This window comes from Pholcus phalangioides, unplaced genomic scaffold (assembly GCF_987345545.1).
Source record: "Pholcus phalangioides strain wild (caught in Gottingen) unplaced genomic scaffold, Ppha-v1.0 ptg000007l_1, whole genome shotgun sequence".
In the NCBI taxonomy this organism is placed as follows: domain Eukaryota; kingdom Metazoa; phylum Arthropoda; class Arachnida; order Araneae; family Pholcidae; genus Pholcus; species Pholcus phalangioides.
In genome coordinates this window covers 20,755,145-20,775,127 of record NW_028301600.1, presented here as the reverse complement: position 1 = coordinate 20,775,127, position 19,983 = coordinate 20,755,145, and the positions used below count along the sequence as shown (strand labels likewise).

The window sequence follows — 19,983 nt, the reverse complement described above, 5'->3', positions numbered from 1 at the left end:
GATCAAATTATGACATTAATTTTTGGCAATTAACTAATTTAATTATGCTCATATTAAATTTGAAACATATTTTGAATCGTAAGATTTTATTTTTTTTTGCACGTGGCAGCCGGTTGACCCAGATATAAACATGTCAATTATTTCTTTTTTCGCATGTTTTTACGTATTTTAATTATTTCAATTATGGATTAATACATATAACTCGTGTTATTATTCTTACATGAATACTAATGTTTACTACATTACAATAACTACATTGAATACTAATGTTTATAATTAATTTATTTCGTTGCCAATTTTGATACTTTTTAAGGTTTTTTGTCGATATTTGAGGGTTCGAGTTTTCTCAGGCCGGCATTACACTATAAAAGTTTGATAAAATCCCTTGTATAAAACTCAAAAAATTCAACCAATAAAGTTCATAGGTTACATTCGAGCAAATGAAACTGATAATCTTATTGGTGGCATTTTGCAAGTTTTATAAAATTACTTTTATCAAACTTTTATAGTGTAATCCCGGCCTAACAGATTTGCTTATTGGTTACATTTTTAAAGTTTTATAAAATAATTTTTATCAAACTTTTATAGTGTAATACCGGCGTAAGGACTATTAATTAACAAAATAATGGTTATTTGTAACCATATGATGGCGCCATCTACTTGCTTTAGAGCCAGTTATCATCAGAACGATGATTTTGTTTTTCTTTGGTTTGATCTAGGGCAGCGGTTCTCAACCTTTTTGATTCGCAGAGCCCTTTTTAGTAAAAAAAATTCAATGGCGGAGCCCCCGTGGGAAAATTTTTTAATTACTTGATCAAAGTTACTGATTTATTTTTTCTATTTAAAAATATTTCTAATTATTTTTTTAAATTTTACTGTTTTTTCTAATTTTCCTCGAGCGGCCGCGGATCCCCATGGAGGCTCCGCGGAGCACCGGTTGAGAACCGCTGATCTAAGGGGTTCTTAAGCTATGGGTCGAAGGAGCTCCCGACAGCGGTGGGCTGGAGTATTTTGCGGCCCTCTAAAACGAAGTTTCGCAATTCCCCAATAACATGGGCCCCCTGGTGTACGCCAGATTTACATCGCCACCCAATAATGAATATCAAACTACTTATTCTTTTTTTTTTTTCATGGTCATAAAAAAACATTTGAGAAAGCCATCCGACAATAAATTTGAACAATAGTGCCCGCTGCAAAGTAAAAAAAAATGTCAAGTGTGCCCCCAGGCACTCAAAGGTTGTGGGGGGGACTGACAGGCTAGAGGACCGATTATCTACCCAGAGCCACAACTACCCACCGTCTTTCAGCCGGGCAAGCATGAATAATGTCTGCCTCGTGTAAATTTGAATAATTTTAAAATAAGAATTTAGCGTCCCTATCTGATCCAGCGCCTGGGATACTAGATCTATCTGCATCCTTCTCTTGGCTTGGCGGGGAAGGGGAAACACTAGACCAGAGGGCTCGATGTCTGAATTTTAGAGTTCTTGGACAGAATTTTAAGCTATTTGCTTTGTTAAGAACGTTTAAGTCAAAGTGTAATCAAAGTATTTTTATCCCGTTTTGCAAAAATTTAGTGTTTCAGTGCGCCCGCACCCTTCGCTCCTGCCGAAGTCCGGACTTGCCTCCCGAGATGGGTCGTGAAATCAACTGACACTCCTGATAAATAACCAAGACAAATCACCAACTACGACAAAATTTTCATTTCTCTACACAACATGCATTCATATCACCACATTAACATACTCTCTTGTCTTTCTCTTCACACGGGTCCCCCAAGAGGGTGACTTATGACACGCTTTAGGGGCCAGGCATCGCCATAAAAATTCTGATTCTGGACTCCTGATGTAAATACACTGGTTTCATAATTCTTGAAAACCGAACAGATCCATTGGTCGCGTTGTTGATTTTGGGTCACAGAAAAGAGGTTAAGAACCTCTGGTTTAATCCCCTACGTAGACAAATGGATTTTCAACCCTCCACCCTTACAGCAAAGTTATAATCCAAGATTCCGATGTAGAAGAACGTTGGCCCAGTGAAATAATCACTTTTGTTAACATATCAAGGTGCTTATTTGTTATTTGACGCATTTTACCCTTTAACAGCTTTCATTTCTAAAAGAACATGGGCATAGCAGGCTTCTCAATCGTCTATTGATGATTTGAATAAATTATACATGTTTTAAAGTTTTTAAAATAAGGTACAGATGGCGTTATAGATATGTTTCAATAATTATGCATTTTTAATGCCTTTAGCTAGCTGGAAGATTTAAAAAGACTGCTTTGTGAGTAAGTTGAAGCCACAGTAATCAAATAGTTTTTGGAGGAAAATTCGGCAGAATTCTGAAAAATACCTTCATTAAAAATTAATTTTAGATTTTTTGAAATAAATTATTTCGAAATTAATGAAAGAAATGATTTCGAAATCAACGAAAGAAATAATTTTGGAATTACTGAAATTATTGTTTCGTAACTGAATTTCATAAAAATATTTCATAAATGATTAAAAATAACGTCTGAAACAAATATTTTCAGAATTAGTGAAAGAAATGATCTCGGAATTAGTGAAAAAAGTATTTCATAATTTATAAAAAAAAATTCCAGAACTAATTTCAAAATTAATAGAAATAATATTTTCGAAATTATACAGAATTACCGGAATAAATAATTACAGTAAATTGTTATTAATTAATTAATTGAAGTAATTTCAGGAAAATTAAAAGAAGTAATTAATCAGAAATATTTCCAGTAGAAAGAAATGGTTTCATAATTAATGAAAGGTATGGTTTCATAATTAATGAAAGGTATGGTTTCAGAATTAATGAAAGGTATGGTTTCAGAATTAATAAAAGGTATAATTTCAGAAGAAAGAAAGTCTTGAATTATTTTGGGCCACTGTGTTTACCCTTCTGTTGAGATAAAGCACTGTAAATATGGATTCCATCTTATAATTCTAAATACCTCAGATTGTTGGCCAACAGGCTTTTCGTGGGAAGTTTTAATTTGGCCCTCGATGTCTGAAAGGTTGAAGACCTCTAGGTTAAATAATGAGATAATTTCGGATTTCAAGGAAACAGGTATTTTCTTGATTTTATGCCGTGGTGGATTCGGAAAGAAAAGCCATCTGGTGTCCACCGGGACACGAACCCATGTCCCTCTTGCATACCGGGAAAGCATGCTACCATCTACACCACTGGCGCAAAAGACGGGCTCACTCGAGCCACACAGCCGTAGACTGCCACCGAAAAGGCGAGAAGTGGCCCAGCACCTATGCTGGCCACTCACAAAAGACGGGCTCACCCGAACCACCCAGCCATGGACCGTGATTGAAAATGAGAGAAGTGGCCCAGCACCTGTGGACTGGCTACGTCCAAAAGATGGGCTCACCCAGACATTCAGCAAATGGCCCCCAGGTAGGACGCTAGAGATAGACGGCTTTTTCTCAGCCCAATATATCAAGTAAACAGATATTTTCTGGATTTATGTCGGGGTAAACTCAGAAATCTCGGATTTGTCACAAAAGGGAAATTTGTCATAAATCATTCGAAGAATGAATTAAAATATCATTATAATTCCAAATTATATTTCTCCCTCCGACTTCTTTTTTGTCCTTTCCTCTGGAATCATTGAAATCATCACTGAATGAATCATTGAAATCATCACTGAATGGATCATTGAAATCATCACTGAATGAATCATTGAAATCATCACTGAATGAATCATTGAAATCATCACTGCCTACGGGAATTAATTTTTTAAATATTATTTTGAGTTATAAATCGCCATCTTTTCAAATTTTGTCTTTTAACTCTATTTTGCTCACATTCGACGTTTTTACGATAATTTTTCGTTAAACATTCGCCAAGTTTCCGTAAATATTTTTATGTTACGTAAACGAGTGTCTGACTCAATTTCGTAAGCACCTGCTCATATATTTGCTGAGTAATATACTCAAATATTATTTGTTGATCATAAAATTTAACTGCTGTTATTTGTCAGTCTTTATAACTTTGTTTGAATTGTATTAAGAAAATTGCATATATATATGATTATCCGAATTTATTTGAGATTTGATTAATATGTTTTCATTTTCTCAGATCTCAGCTGCAGCTCGATCAACATCAGGGAAAGACGGGGCCAATATAATCATAAAAAAGACTTTCATCTTCAGTCATTTAGTTTCGCTGTCTCTTTGTGGGAACCGCTAGATATTTAAAATGTTGAGGAGCCTGTGCACTTCTAGAAAGCATGTGGTACGCAGTGGAAATCAAAGAAAAATCTCATCATTTCGTAGGAACTCATCACTTCGTGCGGGTTCTTTGGAAAACACGCCCAAATCACCATTCATTCATCGATCTCAGTTACGAGATGCCCGTAGAGTTGTTGTCAAACTCGGATCTGCAGTTGTAACCAGAGAAGACCAATCTGGCCTTGCTTTAGGCCGTTTGGCATCGATTGTAGAACAGGTGGGTTTTTTCAATTCTCATTTTTTAGCGAAAACAGTGTCTCGAATTTTTTTTCATTTAAAAAAAAATGTATAAACTTCCGGGACCGTGGTTGACAGCAAGTTACTACACTTGGGTACCACTGTCGTGTACGGCACACATCCACTTTTAAGCTTAGATCTGGGGATTGTGCGATCTCTATCTTTCCTCACAAGGAATCTCAAGCCCAGTGGCACGTTGGTTCAAACGCCTTAGGCTAAACGCTTTAAACGAGTTAAGTAATTTTGTAGTCAACTAAATTTTAACGTATTTTAGGTGAGTTCAAACGTGTAAACAGTGAGTTAAGTAACAAGTTGAAAATTCGATATATATAACCAGGGCCGTAACTAGAAACAAAAACTGACTTTAACGCCTGGGGCACGAAATAATTCCAGTGCCCATAAAATTCAGAATAAATGAAATAAATAGTTTCAGAACTCAGATGAAAATTCAGAATTGAAGAAAAATATAAAATTCCAGAATTGAAGAAAATTCAGAAATCCAGAATTAAAGAAAATTCAGAATTCGGAAAATCATCAAAAGAGTGAATATAGTTCTGTTCGGCAACTTTTTCCCTTATAGGGAAAAGGGAAGTTTTGAACCCTACCGCCATTCCCCCCCCCCCCCCCCCGATGTAAATGGTGCTTGTGCTATATTGTTGGGGGAAAAGTTGTTCTCCTATGGCTTGTGGGGTTGCGGAAGAAATTTAACGAATATAGTTCGTGAAAAGGAAACCAAATCAGTGCTACGAGTAGCGCGAATGTTTGATATTTTTCTGTTTCGAAAGAAAACAGTTTTCAATTGAAGAAAAACTTAACATAATTTTTGAAGTTAATGCTGGTGTAAAGAAAAACAATGTGGCATCAAAATACGGCATATCTTCATCTACTCTTTCAACGTTTCTGAAAAATTGGACAAAATTGGAATTGCCAATTCAAACAGCAGTTATAAGATCCCATAAGAAAAAGATCAGACTTTAGAATTTCCAAGATGTGGAGTGGATACAGCTGTCTTTACCTGGTTCAAGACATTCGTTCCTGAAATGTGCCAATAACCGGTCCACTCATACGGGAAAAAGCTTTAGAGTTCGCACGTGCTTTTGGATGCGAAAACTTTCAAGCAGGTGTCGGCTTGCTGAATCGCTTCAAAGAACGGTATGGTGTGGTAGCAAAGCAGATTTGCGGGGAAGCAAATTCTGTTGACATGAAAAATATGAATGAATGGAAAGGTGGGGAAATAGCGAAAGTGATAGTCATAACGATTCTTCCGATGTATTCAACGCAGACGAAGAAGCCGGAATCTTTTTCCGACTGTTACCTAACAAAACTTTGACATTTAAAAAAGGCAAGTGCATTGCTGGCAAAAACTCCAAGCAACGCTCGACTGCTTTGTGTTGCTGCAACATGAACGGAACCGAAAAAAGAAAAGTTTTAGTGATTGGCAAATCTGCAAATCCATGGTGCCTGAAGAACGTGAAATCACTGTCTTGCATAGGCGTACGCAGAATTTTCTCTGGGGGGGGGGGTTCAGATTCTTTTTTCCTTCTGGGGGGGGGGTGTTACTGTTTTCCTGCAAATTAACACTATAATCTTGGCTCGGGGTGGGGGGTCCCCCCCGAGTACGTCAATGCTGCTTTGTGATTACAAATCAAGTCGAAGGGCATGGATGACTACAGGAATTTTTTATGAGTGGCTAGTTAAGTTTGATGGAGGAATATGGGCGGAGATACGGGGGGGGGGGCCGTGGGGGCGCCCCCCCAGAGTCAAAGGTGGAGTCGACTGATCTAATGTATATATGTATGTATGAATTGACATCATCATCATCTCATCGTGCCCTCCCAGACTTCCAAGTCAATCTCCGCCTATGTGGAGGAATGAAACGAAATAATATAAAATTCCTGCTCCTTATTGACAACTGCACGGCACACAATGAACCTCCAAAGCTAGAGAGCATTCGCATCGAATACATGCCTCCTAACTGCACGTCTGTTTTGCAACCACTTGACCAATGCATAATTAAGGCCGTGAAAGGAAAGTACCGTACGCAACTGCTGACGTATTTTTCACCAGCTTGATAAAAAAGAAATCATAGTGAAGCCTGACGTCAAGCAAGTTATGGATTTGATAGCTGGAGCCCATGGGCGAAGATACGGGGGGGGGGGGCATTGCCCCCAGCATCAAAGGTGCAGTCGACTGATCTTATGCGTATATGTATATGTATAGATGAATTGACATCATCATCATCGTGCGCGCCCGCCCCTCCCCCCCAGACTTCCAAGTCTATCTCCGCCTATGCTGGAGCCTGGAAAGATATCACTCAAAAAGTTATTTGTAAAAATGGGTGGAAGAAAGCAAATTTAATAGCAGCAGAGAGAGTTCTGTGAAGTACTGAATAACGCTGAAGAAAGTGCACCCACCGATTTGCAGGCTTTGTGCGGAAGGGCACGCAAAAGAAACGTTCGTTCCGAATGGAGTGGCGCTGGACGATTTTTTTCCTCTGACGATGACGTCTTCACTTCGGAACCGTTAATGGACATTGATATCGTTCGTATGATACAAGAAAACAAAGAACAATCCATTGCAGACAGGTGATGAAGAGCTTTCACAAGAATGTGTTTCGGTACCTACAGCATCTGAAGCCTTAGCTAGTTTGGAAACTCTAAAACGATATTTATCAGCTCAAGAGAACCTTCCAGATCATTTTTTTGAGCACGCGTATACTTTAGAGGAATTTGTTGTTTCCTCGACTTCTCCGCAATAGTTGTGCAAAAGAAAATTACGGCTTATATGCCTCTAACATGTTAAGTAAGTAAAACTTATGAAAAAACTTCGATGCCTAATTTATTTAAGTTGCTTTGAGTTATTTTTTAAATTCAACTTCGTTCTTTTTATTATCTAGAACAGCGGTTCTCAACCGGTGCTCCGCGGAGCCCTTGGGGCTCCTTGTACACTTCCCAGGGGCTCCGCGGCGACTCAAGGAAAGTAAAACAAATCAGTAACTTTGATAGATAAATAAAAAATAAGAGGCCTACAGGGTTCCACCATAAAAATTATATGCAAAAAGGGCTCCTAGAGTGAAACAGGGCTCCGCCATAGAAATTATGTACTGAAAAGGGCTCCGCGAGTCCAAAAAGGTTGAGAACCACTGATCTAGAACGCAAATAAGTAATTTTTTTCCTTAGAATCAAATTCCGCTATAAAAAATGTTTTTGCGCATGTTGAAAACGGAAATTCCATTATAACGAAATTTCGTTATAGCGAAGTGATTTCTTCGGTCTCTTGGAGTTCGTTATAACGGAATTTGACTATAGTAGTAAGTATTAATCATCTTCGAAACCGAAACTTTCGGTTAGGAAAAAAGGCTGTCTGTATTGCATTGCATTTTCCAAGAAATAGATTATAATAAATGTGATGGAATTAGTGATTGATGTATCTTGTGGAGTAACACAAGAGTAACAAATTCGATCTGAGATTCACTTGGAATAAATAGCCATAATAAAATCGCAATAATAAGTATCGATGAAAAGTGTTCATGAATATTCGTTGGCATTATTGGTGTTTCTCGAAATATTCGTCATGACTTTTTGGAGGGTTACCAAACTTCATCAAGGACGAGCTGAGTGTAGCAAGACCTGCTTGTTGGTTAGAAGCATGGATCCCACAAAGTTGGGGCTGACGGGGCTCGGGCCCGGGAGCCCGAGACAATTCTCACCCTTTTTTGTTTCTTCACGCTATAAATTCACTAGAGAGGTGTCCTTCAAAATCTGTTCTGAGTGTCCGCCAAAGATCCCAGTCTAGGGGCCCTGCCACGGGATGTGGGGGGGGGGGATGGCTAAAATTGACCAAAGTTTATACCGGATTTTCACAATTACTATTTTCATGAAGGCACCACAGGCCTATGATCATGGGAAGGTGAATCGCATGTGTCTAAAGTTTGAGATTCACTGCATCAGTTCGATGTAACGTCTTAAACCTTAGGCCGCGCACATATTGCGTCAACCAAATGGTAAGAGATTGTATAATAGAGACTAGAGAAGAAAACAATTGTATTATTTTGTTGTACACCGCACACGAGAAACGAGGCGAAGGAGAGAAAGAGGCCACTCAACGAGGTGCGCGACTTAAACAAACTTATTTGTTTTCACCTAGATCTGCTTGATTGGCCCGTTTCTCGCTTTTTTTTCTGTCTCTCTTCTGCGGAAGGAATCAACATCATCACACCCTTGCATTTCAGAACCCCTCCTGTGATTTTCTCTGTCTTCCTCCTCCTTGACTATATGTGCGGACATATCTTTCTCCATAATTATCCAATTTTTTTTCCTAGTCGCAATTCTTGTATTGCGTACCTCTTCGTTCCACTATGTGCTCGGCCTTAAATGCCTCAATTTTTTTTGAGTTGACATTTTTTTGAAGATATTTCAGGCTTTCTATACGTGCCATCAACTTTGAAAAAAATTATCTCGAATTGTACTGTTCTTACAAGGCCTCGAAGAGGCCGTATTGAGCCTCAAAAATCTTCCATAAAATAAATATATTGAAGTAAAAAAAAAAAAAGAAATGCACACAAAACATTTCACCAAATCAGCGAAATTACAGTCGCACATTTTCAGCAACATACGAAGAGTTGTCGTTAATTGGGACATCTACCAGCCAATTCAAAATATAACATGGAAAGAAAATGATCTCAGCTTATGTGCAAAGTCGATTCTGAATTTTTATATTTAAACTGGCTGCAGTAATGAACGTGACCTTTTGGATATATGTGAAGCTACTCATTTAAGCAGGACCGCAACTGGATGCTTGGTCACCTGGGACAAGCGCGCATTTTGACGCCCCCTTGTAATGTTGAAGGAGAGGTTTCAGACATGGGCGGAGATACGGGCGTTGGGGGGGGGGCAAAGGTGGAGTCGACTGATCTAATGTATATATGAGCTGACATCATCAGCCCCCCCCCCAGACTTCCAAGTCAATCTCCGCCTATGGTTTCAGAATGAAATTTGCACCCCCTCGGGTCTAGCGCCCGGGGCACGAGACCCGCCTGCTCCCCCCCTAGTTGCGGCCCTGCATTTAAGGGTTAAATATACTGAGTTTCTTTTAAGTTATAAAATGATGTATACATATTCCCAAAAAGTACAAGAGAAGAATAATCTATTGTTGACGCTCTAGGACAGTGTTTCTCAACCACCGGCCCTGATATCATTCATACCGGGCCGCGAGTGATTAGCCGTTTCATTTTTCCTCATTCAGTTTCCGTTGGTCGTGTGTTTGACCGGGCCTCCGACTCACAAAAATGAATGAAGCCGGGCCGCAGGCTTGAAAAGGTTGAGAACCACTGCTCTAAAACGTTCGGTATCGGTTGTACCATAAGAATATATATAGATTGATTTGAAGAAGCACGTGTTTTTAGCATAAATTTTGTCATGGAAGTTATGAAAGTATTGTAACCAGTGGATGTCTTAACGGGTTAGCCCTCAATGTAACATTGATAATTTTTTTTGAGAACTACTAGTATTTTCAGAATAGTATTTTACATTCCCTCAGAAGAAATTCTAAAAAATTGTCATGTTGTTATTGTGTTAAATTATATGTGTAACCGGTTTCCAACACAAGTGGCAAGATCAGATCCCGAAACCATCTGTTGCCAAGTAAACAAATATGTTTATTTTCCGAACAGAAAATCAACTAGGTGTCTCTACGGTACACGCTATCAAGTCCCAACCTTTACGTACGTATTCCTGTTAGAAAGTGTGACGATATACTTATGTGCTGTTCGTTTGGCGTCTTGTGGATATTCACGCAGCTGATTTCACTTCAGGAAACTACGTGAAATTTCTTACAGAACATACAATACAGTAGAATTTAGATTATCCGGGCTAATGGTGGGGAAGGTGAATACGGATAATCAAAAAACACGGTTAAACCTCCGGGAGTAAAATAAGATTTAAAATAACAAAATTGGAAAAAAGGAAGTATTTTTATATTTTACCTGTTTGTAATAAATGACTATCCAGTATCCACAGGACCGCAACGTGCGGGGAGCAGGTGGGTTTCGTGCCCCGGGTGCTAGACCCGAGGGAGCGCAAATTTCATTCTGAAACCTTTCCTTCAACATTACAAGGGGAGGGGGGGTGTCAAAATGCGTGCTTGCCCCGGGTGACCAAGCATCTAGTTGCGGCCCTGAGTATCCACTGTATATATTTATTATCCGTGCGAAAAACCTAATAAAAAATTATACTTATTGAAGGATGGCTATACTACTAATATACTGGGTTTCATTGATGGCAGAAATGCAGTAGAACCTCAATTATCGGGCTAATATTGCGGAAGGTGATCACGGATGACTTAAAAACACGGTTATCCTTTTCCTTTCAGCCATTCTGCATAAAATATACTTCGAGAATGACACAAACTAGGAATAGCGCTGGTCCAGCCGATGAACCATACGGTCACGTGATTGCATCCGAAGTTACACCGTTCTTGCTCCTTATCTTTCAGTTGAAAAAGAAGCAATACAATTTGACTAACTTCCACGGCATTTCCTGTAATTGGCTGTAAATTTTCAAGTGCCGATCGCCCCAGGCAGTACCGTAACTAGGGGGGGGGGGGGCACGGGCGGGAAAAACTTAGGGGAGCGGCAGTTTTAGGTGGAAACAAAGAACACCGTTATAATATTATTGAATTTTAAAGTTGTGGGGGTGGCAAAATAATTTTTGCCCCGGGCGGCAAAAATCCTAGTTACAGCCCTGGCCGTAGGACAATGTCTGGTTCTTATATGTGCATGTGGGGGCTGCCGTTTCAATGCGTTGACATGGGAGTTCAGCTCTGAGAAGGGGGGTGGGTCTGTAATAGAATGAAGAAGTTCAGTTCCACGAAATAGAAATGCTTGTTTTCATCACAAAATCTTCACAACCAATGAATTCCTCGTCTTGGCCACGGAAGGGATCAGATATATTTTTATCACGATCCGCTCTCCGGCCAATAGCCGTAGGCCTCAAGCCATGACCGTCACAGTAGTATTGTCTGTGACCCTACTGGCGTCACAGTGGTGGTCGGCAGAAGTTGGTTTTCTGTGGCCAACTTCGAGGCTGGAATGCGAACCGATCTCCCCATTAAAAAAGTCTGGCCACAGAGAGCAATAGCCCTACAAACAGTGCAAATATTCAATCATTACACTTCATTCACTTCACTTCTGAAATATTGGCAGCATTGAAAAATCAGACACAACACTAGATACGCACTCAGACTGTTAGGTACACACACTTAACCATCAAAGGACACTTTACGATCAAAGGACGTAATACTGCATTCAAACGCCAGTGGAATGAATTCAAACAATTCACTGTGTTTCCTTTTCTCTCTCCTTGATCATCAAGCTTTGTTGCAACCCTACAATTTTTTTTCTTTTTGGTTTTTGTATACCCTGATAGTGATTTTTTTCCTCACATATGATGTATGAGAACAAGTAGGGCAAAGGTGAAAACTTTTAGGTTTTACTTTCTACATACATTATTATCACCTTATCTATTATACTGTCATATTTTCATTCATCTGGTTTTTTTTTCTTCATTTTTTCTAACGTGCGGTTAAGTTAGGACAAGGTTGCTATATTTATTGCCGATTCGTCAATAGAGAGCATCCGAATTTCTTGTAAGCGAAGGGGTTAAACTTCCGACACAACTCACTAGGTAGTAAATTGCCCATGGTGATAGACCTGAGTTGTGCTTGTTTTGAAAGAAAGAAGGGTATTGTCTGTGGCGTCGGTGCGCCATTTTGTAATTTTCTTCGTTGTCTTTGTTTTCGCCACTGGATTTTTAGAAGGATAGACATCTTTGTATTTGCGAGATAAGTGTTTTTTATACTCTCTACTTTTTGATTTTCATTGCGTATTTTCGATCGATTTAAATTTTTTTTTCTCGCTCTCATTTCGATTTCATTGTACTATTGCCAGGTTTTTTCTGTTGTTTCTTTGTCGATAGTCAATTTTTGTGCCCATGCGCTCGTATATCTGGTTTTTTGTTTTCTGCCATTTTTGTGGTTTTTCCACATTTTTGACATACTTTCATAGGCGGAGATAGACGTGGAAGTCTGGGGGGGGGGGGCACGGTCATTATTGCTGGGGGACAAAAGGCTACCTAAATTTCTCCTGAGCCAGAACACTGATATGGTTTATTGTAGGCTCTCTTGAAAGCTGGTACAATGCATAAGCTTTTGGTAAATTTGACCCATGGGCGGAGATACGGGGGGAGCGCCGTGGGGGCATTGCCCCCCTTAGCGTCAAAGGTGGATTCGACTGATCTATGTGTGTATATATGAATTGGCATCATCATCGTGCCCCTCCAGCAATAATGAATGCCCCCCAGACTTCCAAGTCTATCTCGGCCTATGATTTGACCGATTGTAGCTAAGAGGGTGTTTTCATAATTGGTGATGAAATTTTTTTTGACAGTTCGATACTGAACTTAGCCAATCTTTCACCGCTTGTAGTTCGCCAAAAAAAAAGATTAAAATGATTTCATCTTATAGGATTTTTTCATTTCTTCAAAACATGTGCTTAGTTTGAGTGTAGGTCTCTTAGAAACTTTACAAATACAGGTTTTTTTAAGACTTAACTCATATTTTTTCCCACAATCGATTATCCTTTAAACTCGAAAATGGTAGGATAGGGTTGGTGGGGTGTTTCATGATACACTTGGGCTCGTCTATCACCCCCTTTCGTTTGGCAGAATAGGTCGAATGCACCCTGTCTATATATATTTCTTCTTCATGATTAAGAGTGTTGATCACTTTATTTATTTTATTTTACTTAATTTTTTCGTGTATATATATATATATATATATATATATATAGCTAATTTTTTACGTATATTTCATATTTCGCATTGTAATGTGTTTTAGGTTATTATAATTTCCTGTTAACGTTCCTGTTAACATTCACAAATTTTTTCAGTATAGTTATATTGTTTCTTATCTAGATTTATCATTATTATTAGTACGCATCGAACTCGATTAGTGTTGTGTAGGGGTAGCGACGGACGGTTTCACTGGTCTATATATAGGAGGATAGTAACAGAAAATTCTTAAGTGTAAAGGTTGTTTGGAGAGGGCAGGGTTGGAGCTCGATGTCGAAGTGTTACTGGAGAAAGTTGCATATTGTGGACACCCCAGCGATAACACAGCTACCTGTTGCCAAAGAAGTTATTTGTCCATGAAGAATGACAATTCAGAGAGGGAATGAGTGGATGTAGATGAGAAAGAGGGAGATAATGAAAGTGGGATAATTATCAGGGATTCCGTGGGTAGTGAACTGTAGGACAGGGTGTGTATGGACTTCCGGGGTTTCGAGTGCTGCTGTCTTCCGGGAGGAAAGATAAGGGACGTTTGAAACCTTTTTAATAGACGAAAGGACCCTGGGCGGAAAATAATGTGGGTAGGAACAAAGCAGGTAGGAGCAAATATTAGTGAGTCTCTGTCAGAGTTTTGGGACTTACTATTATCTGCTCGGGGGGGGGGGGGTTAGATGTGGCAGTGATTCCAGTACTGGCAAGGGGTAGTAGGGGGTATATAGGAGTAGGATCCACAAATTCAATTTAGGCCTGAAGGACATTTGCTTCTCACTTGGGGTCACATTCTTGGAGCTTTCCACATTCACCGATAGGTTGCTTCATTGGGATGGGTTTCACCTTAGTGGGAGAGGTGTCTAGGAGGTTTGCAATAGGCTTAGGTCAGATTATTTACTCCTGGACTAGGTAGACGGAAAAAATGTGGGTGAGTTAATGATAATAATTACAGTGTAGACATCAGAGGTGCTGACATGAAGAAAACATTGGAGGGGCTGAAAGTTGCTGGTCGTCCCGTATATACAGGACTCAAGTGTATACGCAAGAGGAGAAATGTGCATTGCATTGTTTTTTTTCCGAAATTATTTGGGGCTCAGCCCTCTTACAAAATTTATTGGGGAGGGGCTGAAATAGCCTCAGCCCCTAGGTTCCGTCACATATACATATGTAAACAATAGCCGGTTCCAGCGCATATGGTAGACGGGGAATTACCTAATTCTAACTTGGATAGTTTCTCGATTGACACTAAATCACAGGGCAAATTAAAATGTGCGCTAATAAATGCCAGGAACTTGGGTAATAAGAAAGATTTTTTAGAAACTATGATAGCTGTGGAGAGCCTAGACCTTGTAGCCATTACGGAATCTTGGTCAAACGTGGGGTGAATCATTCTTACACATCTCAGGGTAAGATACTTTTTAGAATAGAAAAATAGATCTGATAGGAAAAAAGGTGGATTCTTGATTTATGGGAAATCATGTTTCAAGACTAGAGAGTGTAACATACAGATAAGAGATAACAATGAAACTATATGGGTTGAGCTTGAAAAAACAAAAAGTGCATAAGCTTATTTTATGAATTTGCTATAACCCACGGAAATGGGATCCAAGCTTCATGAAGGAATTTTGCACTTGGATAAACTAGGGCTGGTCGCATAGGCAGAGATAGACTGGGAAGTCTGGGGGGGGGGCACGATGATGATGATGTCAATTCATATATACATATATACATTAGATCAGTCGACTCCACCATTGACACTGAGGGGGGGGCAATGCTCTCCCACGCCCCCCCCCCCCCCCCGTATCTCCGCCCATGGCTGGTCGGATTAATCGGGTCAGTTAATCGATCAATTGTTGAACATTTTAGTTGAGTTAATTGACTTGATCAATTCGATTCAAATTTTTATTAAAAGTTTATAATTTAACTTGATTTATTTGACTAAACAGATTAAATGTCTTATAAATTATGTTCCTACTTATAACATTTCAGATAAGTGACTATATTTAAAGGTATTTGAATCAATATTTTCATCAAAGTTTTAGACATTGAGGATACACAAGAGTGAATTCAATGAAAACTAGTGATGGCTTCTAAAATTACAGATAAAAAAAACGACAAGATCCAAGTTAAGAAATTCCAGGATATGGCAAGCATGTTCAGCATATCATTTCCCTTATGCCAGAGACATGAATGTGTAAATTTTCACTTTTCAGTTGCTTGGATCACTTATTTTGCTATCTAAGTTTTTGCAGAAATGCAAATGTGTATCTCCTAATGAAACACATTTTACAAATCATTTTAGGAGAACAACTTTCATAGAGTAACATTCCGAAGTCGTTTCCAAGTTCTAGAAATTTTTACATTCATGTTTCTGGTAAAGGGGGACGATATTAAAATAGCTTCAAGCGGGTGGCCTTTATTTCTTATTTGTTTACATCCATTCAGGGGATGTATGCGTGAAAAGATTAGAACACACACACACATATATATATATATATATATATATTTATTTATTTATAGCATAAATTAATAAATATTATATAGCTACCAACACTACATTTGCTATGAATAAATAGCAGTTGAAAATATTTGATTAAAATTTGATTGATTTTAAAATTTTCCGATTAACCAATTAAAAATTTTAATAGATTCCCAGCCCTAGTGTAAACATAAGAGGGTAGTTAATTATCCGGGTATTGATTGGGAGAACCTATCGCTAGAGATCAATATGAGAGAGAGATTTTGTTAAGTTGGTGCTCCACAATTTCTTGTATCAGCGTGGATCAGAAGGTACTTAGGGTACTAATCTATTTTGAATTTGATTCTCACTAGTTTCAAGGATCTTATTGAACATGTTTTGGTTGGAGACAACCTTTCTTCTAGATCATCAGGTTATTAACTTTTTTTGTAGCTTCTTCGTGGATAAACCGAGCAATAAAAGAATGGCCTCTTGTTTTCGAAGAACCAACTTCGAACTTTTGAGGGAAATGTTAAGGTTAATTTTTATAGACCAGTTGGTATCAGTGGATGTGATGAGTCAGTGGGAAGAATTCAGAACAAAACTCTCCTTTGTTTTGCATGGTATCATGCCCTTTGTTCATAAAAAGGGGGTTTGTTCATGGCATCTCCTCTGGTTCAAGAAAAGCGTGCATAATATTTATCTTGAAAAGAAAAGGATATTCAGAGAGTATAGAAGTGGAACAGGTAATCTGTCAATATTTATTGGAAAAAGAAGTGCACTGAAGATGAGATTATATATATATAGGGAAAGTAAAGGTTTGTATTAAAGGAAGTTGAATCTAGGCTGGCTGATAACATTGGCGCTCTCTCTGACCCAAAATCATTCTTCAAGTATGTCAACAATGGATGTAAGAGAACAGTTGGCCCCCCCCCCCTCTCAATAGAAGGATCTAGGGTAGAGAGCAATGCAGGCATGTGTGGTGCTTTCAATAACTTTTTCGCATTGCTTTTTTACCCTTAACTGGTATCGTTAAATACATTTACACAGAAAATATTCTAGGGTCTGGGTCTATCAGACCTGATGTAACCAGTTAACGGTTTAAAGGCCGAACTATGAACAAAATTACTTATTGTTTTGAAATTTGGAATTCGATGTCCTTTTCATGCCTATACATAGATCAACTTTGAAATTTGAAGAAAAATTTTTTTTTCTTTGTTTCCCACGATGTTCTATAAATGGAACATTGGCACTTGGGGAGAGGTGAAAGCGGAAACTGGTATCGTCTATATTCTCATGATTTTTTATTTCTGGAGTACAGTTAGCACACAAAATTTTCTATTTTCTACTACAAATTCAAATTCGCAACACATACTGAGTTTTTTTTTAATAAAAATGTGTGCACAAAATGCAATTTTTTTTCTAATGTCCATAATAAAAGAAGGAAAACATCTTTGATGGACCCGTTGGTCACATTGGTAGCATTTAGTGTTTTTCGGCAAACCACACCCTTTTCTTGCTTCACAGACACAGTATAATGGCCATCAGATGACCTGGTATCTTTTTTTCAGTTGACAATGTGTACTTGGATGAATCATTCACCCCTCTTTCATTTGTAGAAGGTCCATTGTCACTTCGCTTTGGAATTCCAAATGCAAAATAAGATCTGCTTCTCGCAACTCTGAATGACTTTTCCAACATGTTATAATGGTCATATGGCAAATCTTTTCCAATGGAATCCAGAGAGCTGAGGTTTTGATCGGATTCTAGAAAGAATTTCTTTTATCCCATGCAATGGTTTTTTTCGGATTGCTCAAATTGCTTTGTCTTTTCTTGAAATGTTCACATGAGTTAAACTTTTTCTGCCCTAAGTCTTTTGAGAAGAACATGTTTTGGTAGTTTGTAATACCTCATCCTCGTTGTTTCAAAATATATCTAGCATTCCAGCATTTCACATACATCAGTTGCAACTGTTGTCACTAGATCATTTTCAACAATAACATCTTCATCCGTGATGTTCCCATTTTCATTAGCAAGTAATTGGCATATATCTGCAAGTTATAAATATCCTACTAGTTATGCATATCTAAAAGTTTCTAAATATCCTACAACTTCTCTAATGTGAGATATCTTCTAGACATGGTTACATACAGCTGAACATTACAAGACTATCTACCATTGCCGATCACGGTTTGTTTAAGTCTGCTGTTCACAAAACATGTATTTCTAAGAATGCAAGAATAAAAAAGTATTCAACCAATATAAATATAAACAGTTCACCCAGAGAGCACATTCCTCTGTGTCATATTACCCAGAATTTGCCCCCATACACATGTCAAATGATGACAACACCCTGGAGTTTGAATGGGAAAATCGAAGCAGCACACTGCACATTAGATATCTCTAGAATCCTACTCTCTTGGAAGACCAGTGTTCCATAAATGAAACATGCATATTTGAACGTGCATAGCTTGTTTACATGTAACAGGACAAAAAAAAAGTTGATTTATTTTGATTGTTATATTAAGTGGTAGAAACATGCAAAATAATTTTCAATTTACTTCAAAATTGAAATTTCGGCAAATTTTAATCAAAATAGGGGGAAAATGTGCAAGAAATGTTAAATTTAAAAATTCTGTGGAAAAAAAGTTTATATTAACCTTTGTTTCTGAATGTTTCTGTGTTTCTGAATTTATTTCAAAAAATACTTTGAATTCTTCTCTGTATGTGATAAAAAAACTGGAAATATTTTAATCAATTTTTATCTGATATTTTTGTAAATAAAAACTATGTTCCATTTATGGAACATTGGCCTTTAAATGGTTAAGGGTTTTAATAGGGAAAATGATATCCAAAGTATGAGTGTGTCATGGGGTGATAAAGCCCTCAACAATATCCAGGTGGAAGATGTGGAAGTCCTAAACTTTTCAAAAATATGTGTGCAAGTAGAGCACCAGGACCAGATTATATTTATCCTAGGGTCTTTAGAAAATGGGCAAATAAATTGTTGGGACCAGTTGCACAGATTTACAGAAGTAGTGTTGCTGAGGGTATGGTCCGAGGGGACTGGAAGCTTGCTAATGTGGTTCCGTTATTTAAAAATGATAGTAGAGAAACACCATGTTTAATTATTGTCCACTGAGTTGGACAAGCTCTCTCTCAAAAATTTTGGAAATTATTATCAAAAGACAATCTATGAAGTGGATAGATGAGAATAACGTATTGTTAGAAAACCAGCATGGGTTCAGGAAGGGGAAGTCATGTGTAACCAACCTCCTCTGCTTCTTTGATCAGTGACTTAGGCTTTGGGAAAAAGGCAAAAACGTTGATATTGTTTATCTATGTTTATCAAAATTTCCAGAAGGCATTTGATCAAGTCCAGCATGGCAATCTCTTGAAGTGCTTACATGAGTTTGGGATTGACGGCAACTTGTTGAATTGGATAGAATCATGGTTGAGATCGATCACATTGGGTTATGGTGAATGGGGAATTTTCTGATTGGGCAGGTGTTGAAAGTGGAGTCCCTCAAAGAAGTGTCCTTGGTCCCATTGTTTTTTAATTTTTACCGATAAGCTCTATATCGGTATTGATGGGATTGTGAACAAATTTTCAGATGACATGAAGCTTATGGGGTAGTTGGGAATTGAAGTGAAAGGGAGAGGCTCCAGATGAACTTGAATATGATTGCAGCATGGGCTAACAATTAAAGCATGAACATTAGCATTGACAAGTGCATGGTCGCTCATTTTGGTTCGAGCAACTCACGTTTCACCTACGAGTTGAATGGTGGTGTCATTCCAGATGCAACTAGGATCACCGATTAGGGAATACTCATTGACGAGCAGCTTAGGTTTTCTGAACATTATTTAGCAGTGGTTAAAAAATGTACAGAATGCTTGGTTTCATTCTCAAAAAGGTTTCTTTGCTTTTCTTCAAAGTGATCCTTCCACTTTTCCGGGTCTTAATTCATCCTGCACAGGAGTATGGCGTAAGGTTAAGGAGATCATACCTACAAAGGGACATAGACTTGGTTGAGGGAGTACAGAGAAGATCTATGCTGCTGTGGTGGTCAAGTAGTCATAGTGATGGATTCATGCCATGAGGACCCAGGTTTGAACCCCATCGTTGCTACAGTGGTGGCCAGCTAGAGTTGATTTTCTGTGGTTCCCAACTTTGAGGCATGAATTTGAGCTGATCTGCTAAAAAGT

General features: G+C 38.3%; 1 protein-coding gene across 1 annotated transcript in view; it reads left to right on the top strand.

Moving 5' to 3' along the window:
* P5CS (Delta[1]-pyrroline-5-carboxylate synthase) overlaps nucleotides 1-19,983 on the top strand; it is a 46,596-nt gene that overhangs the window by 300 nt on the left and 26,313 nt on the right. Inside the window, exon 2 of the mRNA XM_089232821.1 lies at nucleotides 4,094-4,462. Within this exon, the coding sequence (XP_089088947.1) occupies nucleotides 4,214-4,462 (249 nt within the window). The 5' untranslated portion in view covers nucleotides 4,094-4,213. The remainder of the gene's footprint in view (nucleotides 1-4,093; nucleotides 4,463-19,983) is intronic.